This window comes from Physeter macrocephalus, chromosome 19 (genome assembly GCF_002837175.3).
Source record: "Physeter macrocephalus isolate SW-GA chromosome 19, ASM283717v5, whole genome shotgun sequence".
NCBI lineage: Eukaryota > Metazoa > Chordata > Mammalia > Artiodactyla > Physeteridae > Physeter > Physeter macrocephalus.
In genome coordinates, this window is record NC_041232.1 from 10,262,834 (window position 1) to 10,276,508 (window position 13,675).

At 46.5% G+C, this 13,675-nt stretch overlaps 1 protein-coding gene across 4 annotated transcripts in view; it reads left to right on the forward strand.

The window, feature by feature from the left end:
• Nucleotides 1–6,207: 6,207 nt before the first annotated feature.
• Nucleotides 6,208–13,675, forward strand: part of SPPL3 (signal peptide peptidase like 3) — a 118,909-nt gene continuing 111,441 nt past the window's right edge. The window contains exon 1 of one of the 4 annotated variants that reach the window (XM_028480302.2): nucleotides 6,208–6,764. In XM_028480302.2, coding sequence (XP_028336103.1) covers nucleotides 6,742–6,764 — 23 coding nt within the window. In that variant the 5' untranslated portion in view covers nucleotides 6,208–6,741. The remainder of the gene's footprint in view (nucleotides 6,765–13,675) is intronic. The other 3 variants (XM_024120762.2, XR_003677219.2, XM_055080404.1) reach the window with 3 other exon arrangements.

A 13,675-nucleotide genomic window follows, 5' to 3' on the forward strand; every position in this document is an offset into this window, starting at 1 on the left:
GTCTTCCTCTTTGTGACTTACTTTCCTTAGTATGATAATATCTAGGTCCAACCAAGACACAGACCTTAAATACAAAGCCACATTTAGGTTGAAAGTAAAGGAATAGAAAAATAAAACCACGAATCATAAAAAAGCTGGAGTGATTCTATTAATATCAAATAAAGTAGACTTCAAAATAAAGACTGTAACAGATATTTTACAACAATAGAAGAGGCAATTCGTCAGGAAGACATAAAAGTTTTAGGTGTGTATTAACCTAATCATAGAGCTTCACACATGAAATCCAGATAGAGTTAAAGGAAGAAGTAACAAACTCACAATCATGATTAGAGATTTTAATACCTTTCTCTCAATAACTGATACAACTATTAGATAAAAAAAACCATGGCAGGGGTGGTGGTGGTGTGATGAACTGGGAGATTGGGATTGACATATATACACTAATACGTATAAAATGGATAACTATTAAGAATCTGCTGTATAAAAAAAAAAAGAAAAAGTAAGGACATAGAAGACCTAAACAACATTAGCAACCACCTTGACTTAATTGACATTTATAAAACACTACATCCCAAAATAATGGAATACAAATCCTTGTCAGGTATACATAGAATATTCACCAAAATAAGCCATATGCTGGGCCATAAACAAGTTTAACAAATTTCAGAAGGTTGAAATCTTACACAATATGTTCTCTGACCACAGCAGAATTAAATTAGAAATTAATAACAATAAGATAGCTGGGAAAGCCCCCAATATTTGGAAATTAAACAACACTCTTCTAAAAATCCCATGGTGGGACTTCCCTGGTGGCTCAGTGGTTAAGAATCCACCTGCCAATGCAGGGGACATGGGTTTGATCCCTATTCCGGGAAGATCCCATATCATGGAGGAACTAAGCCCATGCGCCACAACTACTGAGGCTGCATGCCACAACTACTGAAGCCCATGCTCCTAGAGCCTGTGCTCCGCAACAAGAGAAGCCACCACAATGAGAAGCCCGCACACCACAACAAAGAGTAGCCTCCACTCGCTGCAACTAGAGAAAGCCCGTGCGCAGCAACGAAGACCCAACAGTGACCAAAAAAAAAAAAAAAATCCAATGGTATTCCAAAATAAATTGAAAGTTATGTCCATGAAAAAACTTGCACATGAATATTTATAGCTGTTTTATTCACACTTGCCAAAACCTGGAAGCATCCAAGCTGTCCTTCAATAGGTGAATGGATAAGCAAACTCTGGTACATTCATACAATGGAATATAATTCAGTGATTAAAACAACAACAACAAGGTATCAAGCCATGAAAAGACAGAGAAGATTTTTTTTTTCCTTTGGCTGCACTGGGTCTTAGTTGTGGCACGCGGGATCTTCGTTGAGGCATGCAGGATCTTTCACTGTGGCACGCGAGCTCTTCGTTGCGGTGCGCAGGCTTCTCTCTAGTTGTGGCCTGTGGGTTTTCTCTTCTCTAGTTGTGGCACACAGGCTCCAGGGCGCATGGGCTCTGTAGTTTGCGGCATGCAGGCTCTAGTTGAGGCGCGTGAGCTCAGTAGTTGTGGCATGTGGGCTTAGCTGCCCCACGGCATGTGGGATCTTAGTTTCCTGACCAGGGATAGAACCCGTGTCCCCTGCATTGCAAGGTAGATTCTTTACCACTGGACCACCAGGAAAGTCCCACAGAGAAGACTTTAAAGCATATTGCTAAGTGAAAAAAAAGCCAATCTGAAAAGTCTACATATTGTATGATTCCAGCTATATGACAAAGGCAAGCCTATGGAGACAGTGAAAAGACTGGTGGTTGCCAGAGGTTTAGTGGGAGGGAGGGAGGAGGAAGGCATGAATAGGGGGAACAAAGGGGAATTTTAGGGCAGTGAAACTATCCTGTATGACACTGTGAAGGTGGATACATATCATACATTTGTCAAAACCCATAGAATGTACAACACAAAGAGTGAACCCTAATGTAAAACATGGACTTTAGTTAATAAGGATATACCATTATTGGCTCATCAATTGTACCGAATGTACCATACTAACGCAAGATGTAAATAATAAGGGAAACCTTGCTGGGGAAGAGGGAGTATGTGGGAACTCTCTGTACTTTCCCATCAATTTTTCTGTAAACCTAAAAACTGCTCTTAAGGGACTTCCCTGGTGGTCCAGTGGGTAAGACTCTGCACTCTCAACGCAGGGGGTCTGAGTTCGATCCCTGGTCGGGGAACTAGATCCCACATGCCACAACTAAGAAGCCCACATGCCACAACGAAGACCAGGCGCAGCCAAAATAAATAAATATTAAAAAAAAAAACTGCTCTTAAAAAGTAAAGTATTTTTTTTTGGAAAAAAAAAAACCCTCCTGATCAAAGACTTCAAGTGACCTGATAAGCTTACCATGTACCTTACCTCCAATCATCTGTCTTCCTATAATGTCTCTAACAGAGATTTCTCTGCCCCTAAGGATTCTCTTTCTCAGCCGGGAGGAGGCCGTGGGGGACGGGAGAGGGTGCTGAATTTGAGATCATGGACAGAATCATGGGACTATCAGGCAGAACTAGTTGTTCCGAAACCTGGTTTGCCTTCTCGCTCACTCAAGCATTCATTCCACAAACTTTGAGCTTCTCTGAGCTGAGTTCTGCGCTGAACACAGAAGATGGAACTGGCAACAAGCCACAGTCCCTTCCCACAAGGCATTTGCAATCCAGAGGGAGAAGATGACAAGTAAACAGGCAGTGACCATTCTCTGTGCTAAGTGCTAGGACACCGGGAAATTCAGGGGTCTGTGGGAGCGTAGGGGAGGAGTACGTAACCCAGCCTAGGTTTTGTCAAGTGAGACTTCCTGAAGGAGGGGACATAGAAGCCAAGCTTCAAACTTAATAAGCAGCAGTTGAGAAGCAGAGATTTAGAAGCAAAGAAGAGCATAGCCCATTGGAAGCTGCAAGCGGTTCAGTGTGTGTGTGTGTGTGTGTGTGTGTGTGTGTGTGTGTGTGTGTGCGCGCGCGCGCACACGTGTGTTGGGAGTGTTGCACAGAGGTGAGAAATGGGCTGCAGAGGCAGGTGGGGACCGGTCAGACCTGAGCCTTTGACCCTCTCAGAAGCAGCACCTAAGCAGCCCAGTCAAACCTGGCAATGCCTGCTCCCTGGAGTCTGGACCTGAGGCAGATGACATGTCCTGGGGAGACTCACCACGTCTCTCTCTTTTTTTTTTTTTTTGTGGTATGCGGGCCTCTCACTGTTGCGGCCTCTCAGGCTCCGGACGCGCAGGCTCAGCGGCCATGGCTCACGGGCCCACCCGCTCCACGGCATGTGGGATCCTCCCGGACCCGGGCATGAACCCGCGTCCCCTGCATCGGCAGGTGGATTCTCAACCACTGCGCCACCAGGGAAGCCCACCACGTCTCTTTTGAACACGCTTGGTAGCAGGAGCAATCCTATAATTACCATGGTGATAATTAGAGGAACTTCCATTGCCTCTTTCAACAAATATTTCACAAGCTGTGGCCCTCTCACCTGTGTGGCGGTTGGGGGTCAGTGGGGGGAGCCTGTGCCTGTGTCTCCTGCCAAGCACGCCTGACTCCCCGGCTGAGGCCCAGAGGTGCCATAGATACCACCTGCGACCGCTCCAGCCTGGAGCTGAATGCTGCTGGCAGAGGGACTGAAAGTCACTCCCCACGTACCCCAGGCTGGGTGGCCTCCAGCCAATGGACAGACTTGAGATTTATTTCAGCCTGGCCTTCTCCAGGGGACTTCAAGACTGCAGAGGTCCTGACCAGGACCTTCGACACCTGGGCAACCTTAGCCTGAAACACTTAAGCCACCAGTTTCTGGGCTCACACTCCATCTGCCTGGACCATGCACACAGGCTTTCCATGGCCTGGATACCTCCCAGCCCTGCCAAATGCTGTTTGGTTTCTTATACGGTCTGCGTTCACATGTCTTCCCAAGAGATGCTTGGAGGGCCTCTGGTTTACACGGAGAGAAGAAAACCTTACTTCTCATTTCGGACCCCATACCTTCACCCAGACCCCTCCTCCCTCCTTTCTTCCACCAGATTTTTGTCAGTGCAAAAAAATGGTCCCCTTGCTTCTGGGAAGGCCTTGACTTTCTTTCCTCAGCACCTCCTGTTCCATCCCTCCAATACCAAGTTTGCACTTGGCTTTGGCTTCTTTGACTCACTGGGAACGAAAGCCCAGGTGAATTGCCCAGGGCCTCAGTGTGTCTTTTTGTTTCATTAGTGACATGTCTGGTCTGTTTTGTTCTTAGCTCTCCAAGGAAGGAGCCTCTGCACCTCCCAAAGCCATTTGAGCCAACAGTTTCTGGCCTTTCTCATGGGGCCTGAAGCCTCACCCATTTGAGACTCAGAATGACTGTATATCACATTCAAGCATACAGTTGACATTCTGTAAGAGCACCTGGAAAAGCTGTAAGAGCTAAATGAAATAAAAAATTTAGGCTCTTTGCTTTCCTGTCTCCCCATGATATCTCCACATCCAGTGCCATTTAGAGCTGGGCAGATATTTGCAGGCTGGTACCTTTCTGTGAATGGTCAGGGGAGTGGCCCTTGGTGATCCGGTATATTCTTGGGGCCCTGCCTCTAACCCTCTGGGGAAACCTTGATCTTATCATCTTGCCCTTTCCCAGGGCTCTCTGGTGGAGCTTCAGGAAACACATTGAACCTGACTGGTCCTAGCCCCTGGCAGTGGGGGAAGGAGGAAGAAGGAGAGGTGGCTTCTGAAGGAAAAGTGTACTTGGTTTTCTCATGAAAGGGTTCCCCCTGGGCGATGGGCAAGTGGCAGATGTATGGGCAATGGCCAACTGATCCATTTGGAGATAGATTCAGGGCGTGGTGTTCCCCGTAAGGCTGGGCAGGTCTTGGGAAACTGGAGCAGCGCTAGATCCTGGCCTGAAATTGGTCCAGCTGCAGAGGATCTTGAGTATGCTGGTTTCAGGTGTGCCTGCTCTGCTCCCTGTGGAGAATGGGAGTCTGGGAAGTCTAGTGTGTCTGTTGCCCAGGCATGCTTCTAAAACCTGGAGCTGCACTGCTCATTTTCATTCATGAACATAGTAAGTGGCAGGGAGGCTTAGCTAGGCCCTTCAAATTCTGGCCTCAGAGCACTTTTTCAGTTTCTCAACACTCTCCAGCAGGAATCATCCATCCTTCTCCTGGATCCAAGCTCACTCCAAAGCCTTCACATCTTTGGGCCTTTCCTCATGTCATTCTTTTTCTATAATGTCTTTTCTCCTAGTAAGCCACTCACTCTTTCAGACTGCCTCATCAGCTCCTGGAAAAGTATTCCACAGTGCCCCTGGGCTCAATTCATCTCTCCCTCCTCTCTCCTCCTAAGCCCCAGATTCACTCTGTCAGTCTCTGGGTCTAGCTCTATTAAGTTTACTTCTGTGCCTGCCTCCAGTCCTCCAGATGGGCTGTTCCCTGAGCTTTGCTCTTGCGTGGTCAGCTCCTCCTCATCCTCAGATGTCGCCTCCTCCACCAGGCCTTCCTTCACCATCCTATCGAAACTAGTCCCCACCCCTACACACTCTTTGTCCCATTACCTTGTGTTATAATCTTCATAAAACTTAGCAGCATCTGAAATGATCTTCACTTATTTGTCAGCTTGGGCTATCTATGTCGTTTCCTCTAGAATGTAAGCTCTCAGAGGGCAGAGACCCAGCAGAATGAATTGATACATAGTTGGCACCCAGTAAATATCTGCTGATTGATTACATGAAGGCAAGTGTGGCGTATTCGACTTGGCCCCAGAGGACTTGGCACAGAGTCTGGGCGCAATAAAAGCTGGCTGCGGGGAATATTTGCTAAACGAATGAATGAACCAACGAACATACATACGAACGAAGGCACGCAGCGCTCCGCCTGCTGACTGACAAGTTGACTGACAGCTGGGAACCCGCGGCCAGCAGACTCTTGATTGATGGGTGACAGCTGAGTGGCAGCCAACAGACGTGCATCGGGGCCCCTGATTGGCTAGCTGCAGCAGCCCCTCGGAAAGGGTAAAGGGAGGGGGTCCGAGGCGACCGCTCCGCGTGGGGAGGGTGCGGCACCAAGCGGCGGGAGGTGGCCGAACAGCCAGAAGCCGAGAGAGCAACTGTCGCCTCGAACTAAGAAACAGACGTCTCCGCGCATGGGCCCGGCGCGAGGGGCGGGGCGCGCGCATCACGTGAGCGTGTTTTGGACACGTGACTCGTGCAGGGCCAAGGGTCGCCCCCGCCCCCTCCTCACCTCCCCTTCGCGGGTGTGAGGCGAGCGGCCTCGGCTCACCGCTTAGCGCCCCCCTCAGCCGCTGCCGCCGCCGCCGCCTCCGCCCGGCGGCCATGTCCTCCGGCCGCCGCCGCCGCCGCACGAGCGCGGGGCTCCCGCGGCCCAGCGCGCAGTGAGCGCGGGGCCCTCTTGCCGTTCGTCCGCCCCGGGGCCCCCTTGTTCTCAGCGCCGCCGCCGCCGCCATGTTGGGTTCAGAGCCGCAGCGGAGCCGCCGCCGGCGCCGCCGGTGAGGGAGGCCGAGAGCGGAGCCCGCCCCGCCCCGGGGCCCAGGGAGCGGGGCCGCCTCGGAGCCCGGCCTCTCCCCTACAGCCGCCTTCCCGGCCCGCCCGCCCGCGGTGTGAGCGAGCGAGCGAGCGCCGGGCCGCGGCCGCGCCTTCCGTTCCCGGCCCGAGCGAGCCCGCCGTCCGTTCGTTCCCCCTCCGCCGGGCCCGGCCACATCCTGCAGCGGAGCCCTCGAGAGTCAGCGCCATGGCGGAGCAGACCTACTCGTGGTGAGTGCGGGGCTCCGGGAGACCGGGGCACGGCGAGGGTGGGGGTCGGGGCGCCGGCGAGGCCAGCCCGTGGGGAAGAAGAGGAGGAACAGGTGCCTGTTGGGGGGGCCGCGGGATAGGGGTGCACGCCCCCCTCACCCCCACCGGAGGGGGCGGCAGGCGCTCGGGGAAGGCGTTGAGCGGCCGGGGACCCAGCGTCCGAGGAGGGGGTTGGAGGAGGAGGAGGCCTCCGCGGCGGATGTCATCTGGTCATGGGCGGAGCAGGTGATGGAGAAGGGGAGCTTGACTCCGGGGTGGGAAGCCCACAGAAGGGAAGTGGATTCCCGCGGGCACCCCGGAACTGGCCTGAGGGGGTGGCTGATGGGCAGGAGCAATGGAAAAGGTGGAGAGGGGCGGGCTGGGGCAAAGGTGGGCCACGGAGCTGAGAGGCGTCTTCTGATAACAGGTGATAAGAGGCCGAACTTGGAAGTTGTGAGAGAGGAGGAGCCACCTCTATTGGGGCTGCTGCTTAGCCTTGGGATGGGGAGTGAATGGAGAGTTGGTAAGGTGGGCAGAGGCCCAGGTGTGAGCGGAGGAAAGCTGCGGAAGGAGAGAGTCTTGGGAACCCTGGAGGGACACCCTGGTGAAGAGGTTGGAAGAGGAGACTGTTTGGACAACTGGATTCTGGACAGGAAGTCATTGGTGACAGTGGGGCCTGGGCAGAATCTTTGTAAGGGTTGGTATCCTGTTCTGTAGAATATGAAGTGACCCGGTGTCCCGGGTCACATATGGTGATGGAGGATCTACAAGTTATGTCCATTTTAATGGGACTTTTTAAAGTTATAAGATAGCTTGTTAAGGACTGAGAAGCGTATATGTAGTTTATGGAGTGAGAACATACCTATCTTGAGAAGGGAGTGCTGCGGTTTGGGGAAAGGGGGATGAGACACCTCCCTTTAGCAGGCAGAGGTGGAATATTTGCAGGAGGGAGCTGAAGGAATGGCGATAGTATCCTTGAGTGGAGTGGGGAGGAGGCAAGAAATGGGATGGTGGTAGGTGCAGGGATGGAAAATCTGGTTGCAGTCTAGAGCGATTGTTCAAAGGTGGTTTACTCTGTGAAGCCAGTGTGGTGTGGGATAGAACTAGAGGCTTTCCCTTCTTAGAAAAGAGCATAGTAGAGTGGCAAGAGCATGGCGTTTAGAGTTGGTTTGGATGTCGGGTTCACCACTTAACTCGCTTTACAACTGGACAAGATAGTAAGTTTTCCATTCTTTTCTCCTTACCTATAAAATAGGGGGATTACCTTTTTCATAAGCTGTAAGGATTAAATGAATAACTTTACAAAGCACAGGGTAAACTGTAAGGTGCCATATTTTAGTATATTATAATCATCTTAGGGAAACAGCAAAGAAATGGGTAATATCTGAAAATAAGGAATGGCTTTGGGTAGAAGGCTTTAACTGAGTGGATGATTTGTGGTGGTTGGGGTTATGAGAAGTCAGGAACTCATTGTGTCTTCACGTAGGGGAAGAGGATTGGTGATTGAAGATGATAATTCAAAAGGGAACTTCAGTGATGTATATACAATCTCAAAAAGAAGATAACTGAGAGATTGAGAGAAAGCAATGCTAAAGCAAGAATTAAAATCTTAGTGAACAGTTGTGGCAACATATGTATTTTTAAAAGATGTTTAAACTACTTTGTTTTGAGCAACAGTGAGCTGCCTCTCTGTAGCAGGTGATTCGGAACACAGGATTAGAATGTTTCTAAAGAATTAGAGCTTTCTTATGGACAGGATAAGAAAGGAAGTGAAGGTGCCCCTGCGTGCCTTGTGCTAACTCACTCATCTTGAGGGTCTTAACACTGGCCCAGCTGAGAGTCCTGATGACGATCCTTCTGTTTGTACTGTGCTGTAGAGAGGCCGTGGATGGTTCAAAGAGTAATAAGCACAGTGGCCAAGAATTGGGGATAATGAGAGGGTTTTACTAGGTAGGTTGGCCACACACTGTGTGATGTTGGATGGCTCTGCTACTTAAAGGAAGGTTGTTTAGTGAAGTTTGACAGTTTATAAGATTTATCCTCCTGAAATACTTCCTTCAATCTCAGGTCCCTTAGTTTGCTTTACAGGTAAAGAAAGAAGCTCCTTGAAATCAGAATGCTTAGCTCCTCACCTTTAGCATGTTTTGAGATGGAGAAAGTTTTTACAGCATCTTGGAAGAGGCTGGTGTATGGAGGGGAAGGATTGGGAAGCCAGGCAGCTTTCTTCCTGACTAGTTCTTCCCAGGTCAACCAGGCAATAATATAAAGAACTATCCATGTGGCATTTAATATATACACTCACTTGATTCTCACAAGTCCCTGAGGTAGGTGATCTTTCCCTATTTTATAGAGGAGGAAACTTAGGCTCAGGAGCCCAAATGATTTGTCCAGGAGACTTCAACTGTGGTGCTTTTTCTTGTTGTTGTTGTTTGGCATGAATTCTCCATGATTTTATTCATTCTCATTGAAATATAAGTATGGAAAAGGTATGCCCAAAGTACAAGTAAACCGTTTTGGATTGTCTGTCATTTTGCAGTATCTTTGTCACTGTTCCCTTGGTTTGATCAACAATCAAGAGTTGATTTTTTTGAAAATAGGTTTGCACTTTATTTGTATGTGTCCTTTAGGAAGATCAACCTTGTGGAGACTACTGTGGTGGTATGGGTTTGTCCGAGGTGGAGTCAGTGAAGAAGGTAGGAACATATGAAAATAGGTTCCTTTAGGATTTTTGTGGAGTAAGACATGTAAATTATAAAACAAGATTGGCTATGAGTTGATTATTGTTCAATCTCAGTGGTGAGTCCGTTTATTCTGTATACTTTTACATGTTAAACATTTTCATAATAAATAGAATTTTTTTAAAAAAAGCCGCTACACAGAAGTTCACGCTGTTCTCTGGTTTCTTGTGCCTGCTTTTTTCCTAGCAAATTCTATCAAAGTTCTGTTACCCAGCTGTGAAGCATTTTCTGACCACCCCAACTGAAAGTAAGCTCTTTGTTTTTTTGTTTTTTAATTTATTTATTTTTGGCTCCGTTGGGCCTTCGTTGCTGTGCGTGGACTTTCTCTAGTTGTGGCGAGCCGGGGCTACTCTTTGTTATGGTGCGCGGGCTTCTCATTGCAGTGGTTTGTCTTGTTGCAGAGCATGGGCTCTAGGTGCGCGGGCTTCAGTAGTTGTGGCTCGAGGGCTCTAGAGCACAGGCTCAGTAGTTGTGGCGCACGGGCTTAGTTGCTCCACGGCCTATGGGATCTTCCTGGACCAGGGATTGAACCCGTGTCCCCTGCATTGGCAGACAGATTCTTAACCACTGCACCACCAGAGAAGTCCCAGCTCTTTCTCACTTCTTCCTTTTCAAGTGTAAATACCTAGTCTCCTCACTGGATGGTAAGCGTTTTGAGGGTAAGGATGCAGTTACACCAACCTTTGTCCTCCTCTTGTGCCTAGCACATTGTCTTGCCCATAGCTCCTGCTTAGTAAATACTGAACGATTGAATATGATAGGTTTTCAGGGTGGTTCGTCCTTTGTTGAAAGAATATTAAGTGTAAGAGGAAGCTACAGATAGATGAGTGTTTGTAATACATATAAAAGAGAGCTTTTGGTAACTTAGTTTCCTGGTGTCTCAGTGTTGTAAGAGTGAAGGGTACCATCCCTTAATAGTTTTAAATAAAAGCGATTGACAGAAGAAATTAAAATAATTGGTAGTAACACCACAGTCTTTATCACGGGTCACGATTAACCACAAGATTCTGCTTGTATCCTTTTTATTCATAAAAACTGAGGAAATAAAAGCATGCATGTGAAAACACACATTGAAGGTGCAAACTAGACTTTTATTAATTTGAGAGAAACACCTTGCTCAATGTATATTTATGAGCAGTTGTTTAGCATAAGTTCTGTGAGAAACAGTACCTTCTCTCTTGTTGGAGTCAGTGCAGTACTTGTATATACCTGCACTTGAATCTTGGTAAAAATTACTTATATTAGGGTTAATGTTGGTGTGTAGGGGGAAAAGGAAGTCAGTCCATGTGAACCTCATTCACATGAATTTCATTACCAAAGTAGTATCATCATAGTTTATTGTGTGTTTTCTGTGTGCTGGGGCCTTACAATCATTGCTCAGTAAGGAAACTGAGGCTCAGAGAGTGTAAGTGACTTGCCCAAGGATATAAATAGAAAAACGGTTCTAAGTCAAGACCGTTGGACACCAAGATTCCAACACTGAATCTGTCTGCTTCCTTGTCCACAGTCACTACTCTAAGCCAACCTCTTTTGCTTGAGTTCCTTGTTAGCCTCCTCACTGGTTCCCTCCATTCTCCGCACAGTGGCCATCCATTCTCCTGAGTAGTCTTCTGACAGCCTAACTCAGGTCATGTCAGTTCTCTGTTTAAAACTCTTTAATGGCTTTTGGCCTCATTTAGAATAAAATCCAAATTCATTAGTGGGGCTCTTCATGGTCTCATTTTGTATGTGTTTTTGAGGGATGACAGATAGTAAACAAACTACAGGTTACACAGAGGTAAAAGTTTTTCTCTTTTGGTGCTCTATCCAGTGCTTGGCATGTAATAGATGGTTTGGCAAATATTTACTGAAGAGTGAATGAACATGCCTCCCCCTGGGCTGCCTGTCTGAAGATCTGTTCTAAGGACTGCATTATATTGGGTGATATGTTGTGTGACAGTGAACATTGTCAATGTCAGGTATTTGCAAATAATGCTAAACTGGAGAATGAAAAGCAAAGCAGATCCCTAGAACGAATGGAAGTTATATCTGGTTTTGGATTTCTGTTATGTATCACTGTATCTGTTATGATCATATCTGATTGTCTTGAGATCATCGCATCTGGTGAAAGTTTTTCAGAGAGAAACTATTTACTTTAAAATGTGTGTCTAGCATTATAGACTTTAGATTTGCTTACTATTTTTAAAACATGTTTTGCCTGTAAAGTGCTATGATAGTAATGTTTTGGGGACTTCCTGGTGGAGTGGTTAAGAATTCGCTTTCCAGTGCAGGGGACACAGGTTCGATCCCTGGTCGGGGAACTAGATCCCACATGCATGCCACAACTGAGAGTTTGCATGCTGCAACTAAGGAGTCCTTCTGCCACAACTAAGACCTGGCGCAACCAAAATAAGTAAATTTTAAAAAAAAAGATAATAATGTTTTGGCGATACATGATTCAAGCTAAAATTAGCCAAAGATAAGACCATGAATTTGTATTGAAATAACCTTCCTCAATGTTTCTTATGTTTCCTCAGTGTTGGGGAGCTGGGGACTTGGTAACTATATCAGCCTGTAATTTATCAAGAAGTAGTACTACGAATTAAAATGCCTAATGTTCATGCATTTCTCAGAATAGATTTCTGTGATCATTTATTTTAGAGATGATAAATGCCACTGTATTGAGGTGTTATGTAATTCTGTATAATTGTATTTTACTTCAACATTAACTTATTTAGTTGTCATCATTCTTACCTGTTTCATCAAACCATCTCATGAAAAATCAAGGATGCCCTAAGAAGAAAACGTCTAATGAAGTGCTGTTAGTTGGCTGTATTTAGTACCTGAAACTTTATGTGATTGCTGTCCTTGACAATAGAGCCATAAGTATAATTTTATTTTCAAAATTCTATAATATATTTTCTGGAGTTCAATGGTTCCTTCTTAGGAGTTAAAGGAAAATAGTGGTTTTGTTTGTTGTATGTATAAATCAAGAAACGTTTGCAACTTTGAGTTTCTATAGCATATTTTCTAATCCTCACTTAAAGAGTTAGAGGCAGAGTGCTCCTTTTCTGGAATTTTAACCTCTTAGATGTCTAGAGGGGCTCCATGTGACCAAATTCAGTTTTACAGGGAAAATCTACAGTTAGTTCCCATGATGCTCACAATGAATTACCTCTCAGATTTTGTTAGTAGGTCTCATTAGGGCCACAGCTTAAAATAAATCAGACCCACTCATTTGCTGTGATAAGACTGGATTGAGCTCCTATGAAAAAGTTAGGTTTGAAAATACTTTTAAGGCATTAGACCGATGAATATGTATTAGCCAAATAGAGACCTAAGAGAAAATACCATTTCTTGATGGGTCCGGTTCACCCTAACTTGGTAAGAAAACTTGATAATCTCTGTTTTGGAGTTCCAGGTTTGATAATGAAGAACCACTAAAGGATTGAAAAAAAATGCACTAAAGTAGAGGTGTGTTTTAATTGCTTTTTACATGTTTATAAATTATACTGAATATAAGTGAACACTCAAAGTATTCAGTTCTGTCAGTACCACTCATTAAATTTTATTTGAAATCCTAAGGTAGGATCTAATTCTATTCTGATTTATTTTTTTCTTTTCCTTTCTATTTTTTTAATTAATTTATTTTTGGCTGTGTTGGGTCTTTGTTGCTGTGCGCGGGCTTCCTCTAGTTGCGGCGAGCAGGGGCTACTCTTCATTGCAGCATGGGCTTCTCCTTGCAGTGGCTTCTCTTGTGGAGCACAGGCTCTAGGTGCGTGGACTTCAGTAGTTGCAGCACGTGAGCTCAGTCGTTGTGGATCGTGGGTTCTAGAGCACAGGCTCAGTAGTTGTGGCACACGGGCTTAGTTGCTCCGTGGCATGTGGGATCTTCATGGACCAGGGATCGAACCCGTGTCCCCTGCATTGGCAGGTGGATTCTTAACCACTGTACCACCAGCGAAGCCCCATGTTCTGGTTTCTTTAAATTGAGAAGTCTTTAGTTTGAAGGTGATTTTCATCTCTGATTAACTGTGACCTAGTCTTGTCTTAGTCCCAGTTTTGAATTTTGTGCAATGGTTATGCCTGTCATACTCCACAGGGTTGCTGCAAGGATTCAGTGAGGTAATATATGTGAAAATGCTTTGAAAATTGCTACATGCAATATAGAAGCAA